This window comes from Thermobia domestica, chromosome 11 (assembly GCF_964235325.1).
Source record: "Thermobia domestica chromosome 11, izTheDome1.hap1.1, whole genome shotgun sequence".
Classification (NCBI taxonomy): domain Eukaryota; kingdom Metazoa; phylum Arthropoda; class Insecta; order Zygentoma; family Lepismatidae; genus Thermobia; species Thermobia domestica.
The window spans coordinates 45185861-45203288 of NC_137464.1; the positions used below are offsets into that span (position 1 = coordinate 45185861).

The window sequence follows — 17428 nt, forward strand, 5'->3', positions numbered from 1 at the left end:
CCAATGTGTTTAAAAACACCCTGTTCTTCTCTTCTGTTTCTTAAATACAGTGTAACAATAATACATTTGTATATTAATTAATCATTTTGACAAATGGGCTAAAGTTACCCCAAGCATGAAAAATCTTGCATGGCATAAAAAAATTGGAACTAAAATCATCATTCTTGATCATACTCATTATTTACTGCTTTCAAAAGAAAACCAAAGGATGCATTTTAACAAGGTAAATATCATTAAATTACCTTCTTAATCTTAGGAGATATTAGAATGGGAATTTTGAAAATAATAATTTAAAAAAATGAACCAAAGTATAACCAGTTTACTGTAGTCATTCAAAGAAATAAATATAATCACGAATATTGCAAGATCTTGCAGAGCAAGCTGAACAAAACAGATGGAATCCATAGTTTTCGGAGTCGCTGAGATTAACAGTGATACTTCCGATGCCGTTTAAATTCAAATTAACCTATATATATACCCACTTCCTCCCCAAGTTGCGAGGCTGAATTTCGACAATAACATCGGCCATTTTTGATCAATTTTAAATATCTGCCCCTCATCCTTATCAAAATTGCACCATCAAAGGTGAAATGATGAAAATCATTCCAGGTCCGAACCTCATCTATGTTGAAAATTTGATCAAGATCGGTTGGGTGGTTCAAGAGTTGTGAAGTCACAAGCACAGTCACTTTCAATTTTATGTATTAGATAATAATAAATGACCATTGTCAATCTGCTGATTACGCTTTTACCTTTTTTTTATGTTACTGCAAGTTGCTTTTAGATTTCATCACTCCCCTCTATGGGAGGACGTTAGGATTGTTGCTTAATTCTTGGTATCTCATCCTAGTAGCTACTTCGTGGCGATGTGGATGGTGTAGGCGCCTTTGGCGTGGATAGACCCAGGCTCAGTTATCGGCAGGAGCTCAAGTGGTTCGGATTTCACGTCAAGCTGCAGGCCCATGTCTAGCTTTGGTACAAAAAAAAACCCTCGTATATATACAGTGGCGGATCCAGGATATGATCAAGGGAGGGGCTAAACCATAGTTTGCCGTTTTATCCCGTGTAAAACAGGATCGAAGCCCATTTTATCCAGTGTAAACCTGAGCGTCAAGGGGGGGGGGGCTATAGCCCCTATAGCCCTCCCCTTGGATCCGCCACTGTATATATATAACTTGTTTCTTTTATTTTTATCTATTTATTTGAATATTTTAACATTCTGATAGGCGTCTTAACCTGCTTATATGATAATTACCTTATACTGTATTTCATTTCAGTGGTTCTCAAACTTGTTGTTATCGCGACCCACACTCAATATTAAAAAGTATTTTATGGCCCACCTATTTTTGTTCAAATACACATTGTCGTTCTACGCAATGGTGGTGTATTTCAAACCAATTAAATTTTGTAAATCATATTTCTAATTTTTCCCTATAAAGGTAATACAGAGCTAACACTATTCCCAACGCAATGTCCTACCCCTTAACAGATTTTGACACACCCATTCTCTTTCCTTCCAAACCCAGCATCTCTATTGACTGTAGAACAGGGCAAGGATTTGAGTAACCACTTACTCTTCACCTTATTAACAAACACTTCCAATTTTCATTTCCCGAATAGTATAACCTGACCAGGATAGCTGTGCGGTTTTGGGAGGATGGCGCTGCTGTTGTGTTTACATCAGTTTCTTGGCAAGCGCGGTGGGACAGGGGAGCGGAGAGTTTCACTTTGCAGTGTATCCAACGGTTTTTTAAAGTTGCAGTTTAGATGTTGTGCATAGTCTAATCTCTTTACGCTTAATAGAAAATGCCGTAACTTATGTATTGTAGTGAACCATCCCTGAAGTAATGCAGATGTATTGTGAATAGTGATTTATGAATGGAAATTACCAATTTAAGAACAACATAGCACAGTTGACAATTCAGTGAGCTTCTACCGTGTATTAAGCAGATTGTACAAAAATTGATTACGTTTTATTCGATTTCATTATAAAACAGTAGCAGCCTGTAAAACGCAGGAATGACAATGTCAGTGACTAAAAGATTAATTTTGGGTTGATAGCTTAGAGTTTTGCGCAATATCTTGTAACTGTAAGTTTAAATCAAGTTAAGGTTAAGGCTCATGATGCTGCTGTTTAAGTGTATGTTTATCGATTGACAAATTATTTTTTAGAGTTTTAGCCAGGGAGGAATCTCGAAACTTTTCCTCTCGAGAACTGTGAAAGTCCTTTCCGCTGGTCTATTGGCCAGCGCATGTGCTTTTATTGTATGTGGTTCTGGGTTTGATTCCCATTGAGAGAACAACATTTAATTTTACAATCCTTCACTTTCGTTAATCATCTGTCTCCTCTAGCATAAACAACATAATCATGGGACGTTAAAATAAAGAAATTTCATTTTTTTTGTTCGAGAAATGTGAACCCTTTGGGGGAAAAGGAGGTGAAGAAATTTTTCCTTCAGTTTTTAAAGATTTATGGGATTGGATAGCTTGCCTTTAGGGATTGGTTTGTACAATTTGGTTCAGTGCACCCTTCTTTTAGGATCATTATAGAAATCCAGCCCTTTGGTAGAGTTCGAATAAAAGTATTGATAAAACATCAGTGAATGGGTAGTGTAAGAGTAAGTATCATTGCTTCAGCAATAAAATTCATACAATAAATTTTATTTATGAGGAAAGAAATTACCTCTGGACTAACTCTGAATTTCTCTCAGGTTTTAGCTATCAGGTCACAAAGAATTAAATCTACTAACTGTTTTCACACACAATATAATTTTGAAACTTGGGAGCCTAGTGTTATATTTGTCTGTAGTATATAATAATGCTGATATGTTATTCTGTTGAACATCTTAAAGGTATTTGTCGATTGACTTCAGAGGACTGAGTTTAGCCCGTAAACACAAGTTGCCTATAGTTCAAACATATCAGTCTTCTATCTGAAAAGTCCTATATTCTTTTATGAAATTCACATATGAAATTCAAAGGCAAAGTCAATCGTCTTTATTCAGTTGTATTTTTATTTCAAGTGTAAGTATTAAAATGCGGTACGCATGGTTGCAAGAGGTTGGGTGGCTTTTTTAAAAATACTGAACTGACATATCTAACATTGGCACTCAACTTCTTTATTAATTGATGTAAGAAACGGCCGATTGATTTCCAGCCAATTACTTCATCACCGGTATCTTTGAGCAATGAGATAACAATGGAAGACAAACTTCGTTCTTTTCAAACTTGATACTTTGAAAAACTTATGAAAGTGGTTTTGTTATTCAAATACATATTCGCTCTAATCAATTTCAGAAGTAACATTAATCTTAGAATTACATAATGGCTGTAAGAGTTACCCTGAAAATGTATTTTGTATATTTTCTTTTTTACGTGATTCAGAGATTTTGTCTGAATTTTAATGGAGTTATAAGGAACCTTCAATTATCAGGCACCCCATTTTAATCGCTCCCCCTCCGCCGTCAATGCAACACTTCTAACCGTCTCCCCAGGGCCCAGGACCCAGGACCCCTGGGGAGACGGTTAGGAGGGTGGCGGTGAAAGATTATCAGTTCTCTCTCTCACCTAATTTTTGAAGTATATCCGAATATGATGTCAACAAAAGAATTTTCTTACTCAAGACCCCGATCGCTCCGCCCCTGACTTGAGCATATGCGTGAAGTGGTTTATTACGAACAAGACAGAAAGAACTGTGATAGATTGATTACAGAACTGTGATAGATTGATTACAAGTAGTCCGGTTAGAAACACTGCTGCTTGCATTTTAGTTCCAAAACCGGCCGCCCGCACTCGTTCGCTGGTTGTGTTATACTTACTTTACAACATATGTTTCTGCATCAAATAGCATGTTCATAATTAAAAGGAAAAACTTCTCGCGACCCACCAGAAAACCGGTCCACGACCCACACTTTGAGAAACACTGTTATAGTTTATTGTAAATGATTATACGTTAATATTTCTCAAATTGAACTGTATTTGCCTAAGAGTTGTTCGCAGCATTCAAAATAAAGTTATTATTATTATAGATCTGAATGGCCAAACTGCTAATGCGGGTCCAGTATGTACTCAAGATCCCGAGTTCAAATACCGGTGGAGATACATACTTTCCTTGGTAGCAAATCCAAGTACAAGTTCGAATTTGATTTTAAACAATGGGTTCAGTCTCGTGCAGTCTCGGCCCTGAAAAGTGACATTAAACTTCAATCCAATAATAATAAAACTTCTGAACGTACAGCCGACGAAGAGGATGGGTAGTAAATGGAATAAAAATGTAAACTTTAAGTTTCACGTCCCATGGTTATGCCAGCTAGGCTAAAGGAGACGGTGATGATGATAAACTAATGAAATGGTGGAATGTAAGAAAGCGGAAGGAAACGAGAGAACGCCAAGAAAACCCACGCACATGGTGTTTGTCCTCCACAAAACCAACTTGGTGCGAGCTGCGGTCGAACCAGTTATTTTCGCACCAGAAGTGAATGTTCTACCACTGATCCACCGCGGCCCAGGGCGGGTAGTGTATGGTCAAGTACAATGTTGTCATTTCTACCTTCTAGGTCGAAGTTCTCTCCTTCTTAACTCAAAGCAACCTGCATTTATACTGGGAATGGAACCCTAGAGTAAGCATAGTAAGAAACCATATATCCATATATGAGTGGTGATTATTCGTACATATGCAAGGATAGGGCCTATACTACTACTATTACTACTACTACTAATAATAATAATAATACAATCACGGGGAATGAAAAGAAACTCATTCACTTCAGTAAATCACTTGTGCCAGAGAGGAGTAAGTATAATACCATGCAATGAAATTGAAAAATAGACAAGCAGACTGATAAACGTTTTTAATTTGCAGAAATTGATAGCTTGAAAAAAAATACGTATATCATTTCTAAATAATTACACCCTGTCAAGTTGGAACAGATTACCACCATAAACTGAAATACTTACTCATCTTTTTTTTCTTGTATTTACATATGTAGATTAATACATTATGGGCATATGAGTCTCATTACTGTTGGCATTCTGTTTATTACAAGCAAAATGAATTAATATCCTGAAGGTAAGTAATTATGTTATTAGGAGTATGATTGTATTTTACGTTTATACGATAACATCTTGGTCAGATTTATGAATTATACAAATGAATATGACCTCTCTCTCTCTCTCTATCTCTGCATCAAATCCATGCTTGTCGAAAGTTGTCCATGTTTTTTTGGAATACCTACACTTAAAGGAAACTTACTCCTCACGCACTTTTTTCCTTCCATATATATCACAAAAGAATATCAGAAGAAATAAAAAATCATCTTCTGAGTATGCACATGTGTTTAATGGGGGTAAATTGCGCGTTCAAATAGGAAAAGAAAGTGATTACAACATCGGAATTGTTTGAACCATTAAAACGGGAAGGGAGATGGATAAATAAAAAAAAAAGCATTACCACAGCTATAACAAAACCTGTAAATTCTCACTACTAATAAATAGATATAGCATTCAAGTCCATATATATTTTTCTTTCCTCAGGGTTTGCAGGCAGAGGAAAATAAGCGAAAAACTATACTATCAAATGAAGGCTACAAGGATGTGGGTGTGTGAAACACACACACACACACACATGTACACACACTAAAGTGAGGCAAACTTATTTATTACGTTGATATATCTCAGAGTTGCCACCTGTGGAAGATTCTAAATTCAATCTCTCTATATAAAAAGAAGTCTTGAGTCACTGATTAATCAATGGCTACGACAAAGTTGCTTAAACAAGGAACCTGAACTTTGATCAGTACATAGAATTTGTGAAGAAACGTATCACTAAGGAAATATATTTAGAAATTCGACGTGAAAGAGCGAATTGGGGGGTCGCAATTATTATAATATGTCCATAGTCCATACCTCGAAATTCCTTAAGGTTAAAGATATAAACTTAGTATTTATACTTTTCATTCAAAATAATTAAAGATATATTTCAGGTTTTTAATTTTTAAAAAAGTGACCTAGAAGCAGGGGCGGATCCAGGACGGACTTCTGGGGGGAAGATTGTAATACTGTTACTTGGAGCTACTTTTATGAGCTCCAAACTCTGGGATGGGTTTAATTTATATACAAAATAAGGAAGTTTCCTCTTCTGTGGGGACGATTCCCCCAATCCCCCTTGGATCCGCCCCTGCCTAAAAGGAAAGAAAGGTGGTTGCAATTATTAGACTTCCAAACTATGCTATGTATAAGTGTCGGAAGGTTTCGGATTTTTCCGTCCGTCCGTTCGTATGTCGACGGGTATTAGAGCAAACACAGTAAGAAATACTGAGATGTGCTTTTTTGTACTTGATTCAGCGTTCCAAGGATGAGTACCATCTCCTCCGTTAACTCTCTATTCAAACCAGAAGTTGTTCAAATTAGTCACTTCCGGTTTCAATTATCACCATCGAATGAAAACGGTAACAGGTAGTGAGAAGCAGTATTTTGTAAATGATTCGGCGTTTCAAGCCCACGTACCGTGGCACCATGACTAGCCAAAACAGTATCAAAACCGGAAGTGGTTCAAATTTACTATTGTTTTAATACTGATTTCTACAAAGCAAAATCGTTTAGAAATATCAAGATGTGGTTTCCTACAAATCGATTCAGCGTTTCAAGAATAAGTTCCATTTTCTTCATTAATTATCTAATCAAATCAAAAGTGGCTCAAATTTGCCGTGTCAGGTTTCAACGTTTATAGCCATAGAACGAAACCGGTCACTGATAGCGACAATCGATTTTCTGCACTCGATTCAATGTCTCAAGAGAGCATATTGTTCAAACCCGCAATACTGTACAAAAACCTGAAGTGGTTGAAATTTACTCCTACTTCCGGTTTCAATATGTCTACTGATTTTCATAGAACTAAAACGGTATCCGATATGTTTCCTAAACACCTATGATGCTACAAGTGTCTTATTCCTAAAGTATGTGACCCCAAAAACAATGAATTCGATATGAATATCGGTCGTTTATGGTTATCTTTACATGTCACACCTTTCCCACTATTAGGGTTCTAGGGTATTTTACCCCACTGGCGACTGAAATTGGACTTAAAAATGATCTGGAGTCATTATTCATTTTAGCTGTCCCGAAAACTCATATCGGTCATTTTCGCCTACTTTCACTTATATCACTCCTTCTCGAATCCCTTTCTTACCCTCACAGTATGGCAAGGGAAGTGTCACCATTTATCTCAGCGACCTAAAAACAATGAATTCGACACTAATTTCGGTCTAATTCGGAATATTTTTATGAATCACACGTTCCTGTCCTCCAGGAATAATAGAGGTGTCTTACTCCTATATTACGACATCGAGAATGTCACTATTCATCTTAGCGACACCCAAAACTATGAATTCGATACTAATATGGCTCGTTTAGATTATCTTTACATGTCACCGTTTTTCACCTTTAAGGGGTGCTAGTGGTGTGTACCCGATTAAGGGCTGAACTTGGATTTAAACAAAATCAGGAATGTCACTATACATCTCGGTAATCCCGAAAATTATGGATTTGTCTCTCGTATTGGATTATTTTTACGCATCACTCCTTCCTATCCCACTAGGGATGTTAGAGATGCTAGGGATGTCTTATCCCCACAGTATTTGTTTTCAAATTGTAAGTCATCTGTGTAACAAATTGGGGAAGGGTTGTTCCAGGGTTGCCAGTTATGCTGAAACACACATATATATGCACTTATATATAGCATAGATATAAAAATACCCCTTCTCTCTTTTAAAACACAAATATTTAAAAAAGGCTGGGACCCATAACTGTTTATTTTTAATGACAAATTGATGTACCGCGTTTCATATTCCTAGCATAAAGGGATCGTGAGATACTAAATTTTTCGCATACATTATGCTCCCTCCCTCCGCTCCCGCCTTGACATTTGTATTTTAATAGAAGTAACATAAAAAAAAGCAGCTAAAGGTAGAATGGTAACTGTATCCAAAAGTCATTTCTATTTTTTTCAACAGTTTTCCCGTGATTCGATCATAAACGAGAATGATTTCATCAGTGGTAGAACTAGAATACAAAAAAAGAAAGAAAAAAGAAAAGAAAAAAAGAAAAAGAAAGGAAAGGAAAGGGGCAACCAGAACACAGACTATGATAGGTATATAATTAATTTACCATAAACTTTCAAAAATAGTTTAAATTATTTTTATCATTAAAAAATCTGGGGGTCTAAGCCCCCTGCCCGGGCTACATCTGCCACTGGATTTCATTCTTATAAAATAAACCAGGGTTTTTTTTTAACCTGATAGTCGCAACCCCAAGGGGGTTCGCAAGAGGGTTTCATGGGGGTCGCAAAGATAATCGGAAGAGATAAGTATAATTGGAATCTAATACCGAAATATATTTTTAAATATTATTTTGAATTTTGTTCTGATAGGCATATTTTTATTTTTATACATGCAAATCTACAAAACATTTTCAACACGTGCAGAGTTGTTTAAAAATCAATTTAAATTAAAGAGGTACGATATGAAACTAATGAGAACTGCATATTAAAATACCAGAAAAATACAAATGTAACAATACCTGCATATTGAAATACAATTAAAATGGAAAGCTAATGAGATACCTGAGCATGGTGTGATTTTACTAGTGTGGTAATGTCCGGTTCAATCTTCGTAGACGCACATTATCAAGTCATTTTCAACTGATAAGCGATTTTTTTTTGTCTTTGTTTTAATGCTTACCATGGAAGAAAACCACTCCAGCCAATGGTATTTATTTTGAAACAGTATGACGGATCGGATTCAATATTTGCAATATGAATGAACTGAAAAACTTTGGCTTTTATCAATTCGGTTTGAGAAAAGTTAGTGTATCCACTATATACAAGAAATGGATTCTACTGTTATAGAAATAGATGGATATCGTGAGATCTCCTTAATAGGTATATTAAAAATCCCACACAAGCTTATTACGAATCAGAAATTATAAGGGGGTTGCTGGTAAGAGGATGGGATAAAATGACGGTCGTGGTAGGAATTAGGTTGAGAACCACTCTAATAGACCAATGTTCAAAAATTCTAACTATTCTAAATATATATTTTATTTTATAACGGATGGCAACAGTTAATAAAAGGGTTACCAGCGAGTCTTATTATAATAAGTAAACAGAGCGGAACATATAGAAACAGAAGGAGGAGAGACTATTTGTCTTTTTAATCTCGTACTCTTATAGCAATTTTTGACAACACTGTAGATAATACATATTGATACAATTCAGGAAAACCTTGCTTTATACTATATACACATACACACACACCCTTGTTGGTCCTTATACTATAAGAAGAAAGGTAGAAAGACTACAAAAGAAAATGAAATAGCCTATATACATACGCACGTCCAAAGAAAATATAGAGACGACGAAGAAGAAGAAGAAATAAGAACCTTAAACTTTCGTTTTTTCTTCTTTATGTGAAATATTGTCGCGTCATAAAATATGTAATTAAGGAAATCAAAATATTCTTCTTAGCGTTATCTCGTTGTGAGGGTGTGTCGTTAAGATTAGTGTTAAGTACCGTATCGCACGACCGGCAGACGTGGCCCAGATTGCTTATTACCTAGTCAAGAGCGAACAGCTATCTATCTGTATACGCATTATATATATATACCCTTTTTCTTTGTTCTGTATATGATCATAATCAAATAACTTTTTCTCTTCTCTGCCATTTTGTTTTGACCGTATTATTAAAACACAAGGCTTTGTAAAATCTTTGTTGTTTAAGCTATTATGTTTACCGCAGTAATCCGTATTCTTAAGTATCAAATTTAAATTAGGCTTTTTTTGGGGGGGAGAAGGGGGATAAATGGTAATATTTCCGATCAACCTTTTATATACCACTTCGGAAGGGATTTTTATGATCGTCATTCAGGTGTGTAAACAAGCTTCCATTAATATATATTTAAAATGCAAATAAGTTTTATTTGAATTCATATCCCAAAATATATTTACCAATATATTTTGTTTAATATGTATTTGGTTTGATTATAGTAATTTGCCCCCCCCCCTTCACCCCAAGATTTCTTCTACGTGCTAGGTTTATCTTTGGCGTCGATATTGGGGGATTTAAGGTAATGGTGTTGGAATAAGTTTTTTGCTTCGTACTGTGCGAGAAAGCTAAAGCTTTTGAGTCATTAGATAAATACGAGGTTTATTTTCAGGATTAGAATACGGTCGAATGATAATATTGTTCTATGTAATGTGTTGCTTGTAATCTATACAAGACTCTATACAAGACATTACTTTTTGTTCAGGTTAATCTAATGCCAAGGGCGCCCATCAGGGGGGAAAGGTGGGGCGTCGCCCCCTAAGAGGAAATTGTACTTGGGAATATTGAAAAACCAATAGAATTTTTACATTAGTTACAGCAAAATTTGAAACTATATTTGAAACGTCGCTTATACTTGTCCCCCCTTGGAAACCACCATATGGGCGCCCTTGGTGGTTCTCAACCTTTTTTGACTGACGACATACTTTACTGAACATCGCAACACACTTATTTGATATGTTTTATTATAAATAATAATAATAACATACATATTACAATAGTGAAATCTATTAGTGTTTATAAAGACTATATAGCATAAAATTATTGCTACCTCTGGAGGTGTTGGCACAGTCTGTATCGATTTTAACTAATTATTATTAAATTCTTCAAGATTTTTAAATTCTAAAATTTCGAGACACACCAAAGGGGATTGCGTGACACACCAGTCCATGCACATTCTAACGATTAATTTGTGTCCTATTTGAGCTCCTTCGTGGCCATATGGTTCGCATGCACACCATTGATGCGAAAGACCCAAGTTCGATTCCCGGTAGGAGGTATGTTGTTGGGAACCCACCTTAAAGTGTAGATCCGCGTTTCAAGAATACGAACAATTGTAGTGCATTCAAATTTCAGGATATTCCTACCAAGAGTTGAACGTGAAACCTTGTGTACGAAAAGCACTAATGCTAACTATTTGACCAGCGGGAGGGGTTGTGTTCTTTCAAAACGTTTATATTTTTATTAAGTACCGTATCCATTACATATCTATATGGGACGGTAGGACTACTCTTAAATCACTCTTAAACACGAGAAAGGTATTATTGTCTGTAATTTATAACATGTAGCTGAACTTTTATAGTATAATATAAAAAACAGTTTGTAAAATTACGATTAACAATTGTCAAACGTTCTGTCATTGTTTAATTACAGCTCAAGCAACAGAAATGTTGATAATAAAATAAAGTATGATTTGTAGTTAGTTTTTAACATTACTTCAACCACTACCATTTTAATACTGTATAAATCGTAATCGGTGGACATAGTCAGATGGTCAAATAGAATAGGTTGGCGATTGCAAGACTTGTCTGATGATGAGTTTAAATCCCCTCATTGCATATAGTTTTGTATTATCCTTGCACCATTAAATTCTCATCCTCTTCATTCGATAGAACGCTCCCTCCCTTTGTAGATATTTATCGTTACTCTTTAATATTAGTTTTTATTTTCTATGCAACAGTTACAACAGAGATCCTCCGTGGCTAAGCGGTTAGTGTACGCGTCTTTCGCGTTGGAGACCCGTCTTCGATTCCCGGCAGGAGCTCATCTGGTTTGGATTCCACGTTAATCACTAGGTCCCGTCTCATATAGCTTCGCTACTGAAAAAGACGTTGAACTCATCATCTCAATGCAAATGCTACAGTATAACATTATTAGTTTGTTAACCTATCATTATTACTACCGCGGCTGTTTACGTTGAGCCACTAGCAACGTTCCGGGGCATACAGAATCAAATGTACGGATTACGCTTGAAACCAATAAACAAACAATTTCAGTTCCTTCTAGAGCCGGTAGTGTTACGAGAAAATTCGATCAAGCTGTAGTCCCAAATGGGTTTCCCTTAATTTTATCTCTTGTGGGCAATCTGTTTTTGTTCCTGCATATTATAGGTCTACTTGAATTTCGATTTTTAATGTTTGCCTCTGGAAATTTGCTGTCCTGCGCACGAACACGAATCACTATGTTCGTGTGTAAATACTGCAAAGTTCTACATCTGCTCCCAACCACGTGCTGGCTATAAAGATATCTCAGACAACATCCACTAAGGAGATGTCGTCAACCATCGCCAACGATCAGTAAGCGATGTAGAATCAAGTAGTCAGCAATATTTCTGGATTAAAAAAGCCCATACACCACAGAAGACATCAATATACATCGATTGGTCATCTACCACTCTCTAAGACCCCTGGTCGTTGAGACTTTCTTCTTGCTAGGACTCCTGGTCTCTCCAAGCACTTCCCCATTTCCGAAGAGGCCTGATATCTGGGTTTTATCCCCCTCTCTAACTAGAGAAGATCGCGGGGTGTTTTATCTGACTTCATATCGATACTATGCTTAATCAACTCGTTTTTACATATGAAGCAATTACGCAAACGGAGAAATCCTCGATCGCAAGCGTATTCGTATTACGAACGTTGAAATTTCAAAATTGAACAGTTATTTGCAGAAAGTTTGAAGTAACTACTTTTTTTTTTTTTTTTTTAGATACACGTTTCATTTTTGGTATCGGGGATTTTCTTGCGTGCCAAGCGCAGTGGTGACGTCAAAACGTATGCATTTTGCAAGACAAGGCAAGGGCACATATTAGGGAGGAGGTGAAGGGTAATGGCGTCTTGCAACTTTCAAATTGCCTTCTGTTTGGCACACCGGGTCGATAGGCTCACAAAATGTATTTTCCATCCCTATTTGACTGAATGTCATTCAAATGCCACTTCCCTGTGTGGCTATCTTGTAATTGAACAATGACATTTGTCTCCGAAACGCTTGACCACTAAACTAACGTGAGCAAGACTCCGAACCCAGTCGGCCTCTCCTTATGTGTGGAAGACAGTGTTTCAATATCTCACCGCTGGACTTTAAAAAAAAATCAACGGATTTTAATGGCGATTGTCAAAAAATAGAGGCCAAACTTCAGGGAATATTTTACGATATTTGGCAATAAATGTGACCAGATAGTTCTGCGGTCGGCCGCTCTGACGCTGCACGATCTGTTTGAAACGCCAATTCTGCGCTATTGGCTACAAATAGAATGTCGATTGTGTAAGCTGGTATTCGTATTCACTGTCAGTACCAGCCTGTGGAGGATGATTTATTTGGTTTAACTTCATTTTAACAATAAATTGACTTTTGTGTTCCACATATGATATTGTGTTGTAGTGCGCAAAGTGCAAAATTTTTGCTCTACAGCTAATCTTGGCAAAACAGCACATTGTTGACAGAGCCTTTTGAGAAAATATCTGTTTCACTCCTACTACAGAAGGCAAGAACATCACAATATAGATTATCACAAGATTAATTAAGAATAACACAACGTTCTTCATTGAATTTCGCACGCCTGGCAAAGAGTTTCGGAGACAAATGTCATTGTTGAATTTGAAGGTAGTCACGCAGGAAAAGGGTATTTGAATGATAAATAAAGTCAAAAAGGGTAGAAAATATATTTTGTTAGCTTATCGACCCGGTGCGCCAAACAGGAGGCAATTTGCAAGTTTTAAGACGCTATTACCGTTAACCCCTCCCTAATATGTGCCCTAATCTTGGAAAATGCGTGTTTTAACCTCATCACTGTGCTGGACACACACACACACACAAAAATAACAATAATAATCGTCTATCTCAAGAAATGGTTACTTCAAACTTTCTGCAAAATCTGTTCAATTCTGAAATTTTAACGCTCATAATTTAAACACGCTTCCGATTGAGAATTTCTCCGTTTGCGTAATTGTTTCATATGTAAAAATGAGTCGGTTGAACATAGTATCGATATGAGGTCAGAGTAACACCTCATGACTTTCCCTAGTAAGATATCTGGTCATTAAGAGGCACCTATCTACACCTTGGTCGCACGAGCCTTGGTTCCTACCGCCCTGAAACGCATGGTCATTAGGCTACTACAAATTCAGCAGCAAACCACCCAGTTACTTAGAGGGCTTATACTCAGTGGTTCTTTCAGAAAAAAAAATGTTTTGAGGGGCCACATTTCGTTTTCGGAGGGGAACATACTATTTTCGCACGATACTATTCTATTTATTATTATATTTTAGACATATTATTTTGGTCTCCTTCGGAAAGGCACTCTCAGAGCTCCGAGGGGGCAGTTTCGCACTAAAAACGTGTCTAGAAGAAACATTGCTTATATATTGTTATAATATTCATTACTATTGTATATAAGAACAAATTTTTATAACAAAATATGATGGAAAAGTCCAACACTTTCGTTTACCATCTTTTAGCTCTACCCTAAAAAGATAAAATTTTACAATATAGTCCTAGACAAATGTCTTATATTCGGATATTTTAGTTTAACAGAAATTAAAATTTTAGAAAAAAAAATGACAATTTTAAACTTTATCTTATAAAGCATATAACATACTCAGGCCCGAAACCAGTCACAGAGGTTTTGGGGGGGATCATGAATATGTTAGGGGGGGCAAGTCATTAAAAATTCTCTTACAAATATCTAAATTGTGTTTTTTGTATTAATAATTGCATTTAGTATTGAAGACTGGAGGGGTCACGAAAAGTTTAGGGGGCAGGCCCCCTCTAGCCCCCCTCTGGTTGCGGGTCTGAACATACTGTCGGTCTGTTAGTATCATAGTGAAGAGATTAATGATTATATTTTTCAGTATCAGTTTCTCTTAAGTAAGTGGCATAGTCCTTGTGCAGCATAAAGTTTAGGTTAACCAATTAATTAGCTTTTCTCCATTTTCTCAAAAACCGTATGAGCTTTCACACGATTTTTTTTCATTAAATATTAATATTACAAAATTTATATTTATTACAATAATCTTTGCCCTACTCCTAAACGCATCAAGTAACAAATAAATTGTAAACCATTGACTTAAATTAGTTCTTCTTCTCCTTTAAAAGAAACAGCTATGTCGTACATAATGAACTTACTTGCTGGCATGAGATGGAACTGGCAAGGCGTCTTCTGTTTTCCCACTTCGTTTTCTGCCCAACACGCAAGAGTCCCATAGTCCATTTCGCTCACAGGCGTATAATCAAGATGGCTAACCAACCCACTGCTGGACACACGAAAGCCAGGGATAGGAAGCACATCTCTCGTTTTATTGTATGTCCAGCGGAATCTCACCACAGGCGGATCGGCTTCTACCTCGCATCGGACTTTGAGGGTTTCGTGGCGAAGGGCGCCCACTTGTGTCGAGGTAACGCCCTCTCGGCATCTAGGGGAAACTGTAATAACAAAAATCACACTGACTACAGAAAATAAAACGGGCGGTATCTCACAAGCACGTTAAAAAGATCAAATACTTAAGATGGTATTTTAAATGATGAACTTAAGCAAAATTAGGTAAAAATGACAGAAAGAAATGAAATAACTATAGATCTAAGGAGATGGATTATTAGCGAATTTGAATGATTAAAATAAGAGAAAAACGGAAGAAACGCTTTCCCTTCCTCAAAAGAAAAAACGAAACATTGGGGGTCAAATACATTGCTTGTGATCGAACCAAGTACCCCTCGCACAAATGGTAAGAGCCATAACGTTGAATCTCTGTGTCATCAAAACTCACAAGAATGGGAGCCGTAGTGGTTCTTTGATACAGCTCTCATCTCTGAACGTAGAGTCAATGGGTCGATTCCAGCTCCCACCAAGTTGGGTTTATAGTGGACAAACACGATGTACTACGGTTTCTTGGGTTTTTTTCCTGTTTTCTTCTACTTTCATGTATTACTCATCTTATCATCACCGTTTCCTTTAGTTTTAATGTATAATCGTAAAATGTTAAACTCGAACATATAATATTTAACTGCAATCACTGTATCTGTGATAGGGGGCCGCGCTGGCTCAGTGGTAGAGCGTTCACCTCTGGTGCATGGGGTCTCGGGTTCCAACTCTGCTCCCGCCAAGTGAACTTTGTGGTGGACAAACACCGTGTGCGTGAGTTTCCTCTCGGTTCTCCCGTTTCCTCCCACTTTCTTCATTCCACCATTTCACTCATTTCTCATCTTCACCGTCTCCTTTAGCCTAGCCGGCATAACCTGGGACGTAAAACTCAAAAATTTCATTTGTATCTGTGATACTATTACTGTATTGCCATTTTATAATAATAATAATAATAATACACTAATTCTCACAAAAGTTTAGCGTTTGATTAGGAACATCTATAAATAATAAATTATATATTTCATCTTCGTCATTATCATAGGAACTCTGCTGTTATTGGCAGGTCACTTTCTGCAACTCAGAAGCTTCCACGGTCTTCTGCTGACCTCTTCGTCTTCACGTAAGAATTTTCTGTTTTGATATCATCCATCAATTTTAGTCTCAACTCGTCCTCTCCCTCTCTTTCTTGCCACCATAACCCTCTAGCACGTCCCTCATGATGCGGTCCCAACCAGTTTATCTTCCTCTTTTCAATAATACCTAAAATTGTTCTTTTCTCCTCCACAATTTCTAAGGCCCTCTCATTTGATTTCCTCTCGATCCAGCTAATTCTCTCCATTCTTCTCCACACCCACATTTTTCGCTTAATGTCCATGTTTATGCCCCATTAATACAACGCTCCACACAGAGCACTTTATGAGTCTGATATGAGTTTTTCATATTACCGTACATCAACAGCTTACCTCTTATTTTTATTTTTAGAAGTCAAATTGAATATTTCTTGTCCGTTTAATCGGGGGTTGTGTGATTACCAGGGCCCGGATCTTGTTGACCTAAAATTTTCTAAAAAGTGACCTATAAATTGACACTAAAATTCCTGTAAAATGACCCTAAAATTCACAAAAATTGACCTTAAAATTTGCGATGTCTTAAAAAGTTTATTTTGTTAAACATCGACATTTTTTGAATATCTATTGGATTTTAATTACTATTTGGCACTCATTTTCAAAAGTTTTGTTTCAGTTAGTTGCAGTCCATTGTACGATATTGTACATAAAGTGTCAATTCACTCCCGAGTTGAAACTAGGAAGCACACTTGAAGAATAGAATTTCGCAAGTGTAGACTGTATATACGAGAATAATAGATAAAACCCTGTTTAACATCTTTGTACGTCTTCTAATTTATTTTTAGTTATTCACGTGATCACATCCTTTGTGGTCAACAACCCAAAATCATCTCTTTGGCCACCTAGCAACCCCCACCCCTCGTCAAACAGCTACAGCTTAGTATTCTTTAGCTTTTTAGGAATGCAGTTTTCCATCTCGATAGTCAGAAAGCAGGAAAAAACATAAACCAAATTTGTATTTCTCAGGACTGTAAACATTTTAAGATTTCCTTATGTAGAAGAAAAAGACTAAAAAGACCATAAGTGACCTGAAAGTTACCTTAAAATATTAAAAAATGACCTGAAACTTCAAA

The 17428-nt window shown here is 36.6% G+C and overlaps 1 protein-coding gene across 1 annotated transcript in view; it reads right to left on the reverse strand.

Annotated features, from left to right (window-relative positions):
• LOC145664067 (synaptogenesis protein syg-1-like) overlaps positions 1-17428 on the reverse strand; it is a 997265-nt gene that overhangs the window by 83014 nt on the left and 896823 nt on the right. Inside the window, exon 10 of the mRNA XM_081730408.1 lies at positions 14997-15293. Within this exon, the coding sequence (XP_081586534.1) occupies positions 14997-15293 (297 nt within the window). The remainder of the gene's footprint in view (positions 1-14996; positions 15294-17428) is intronic.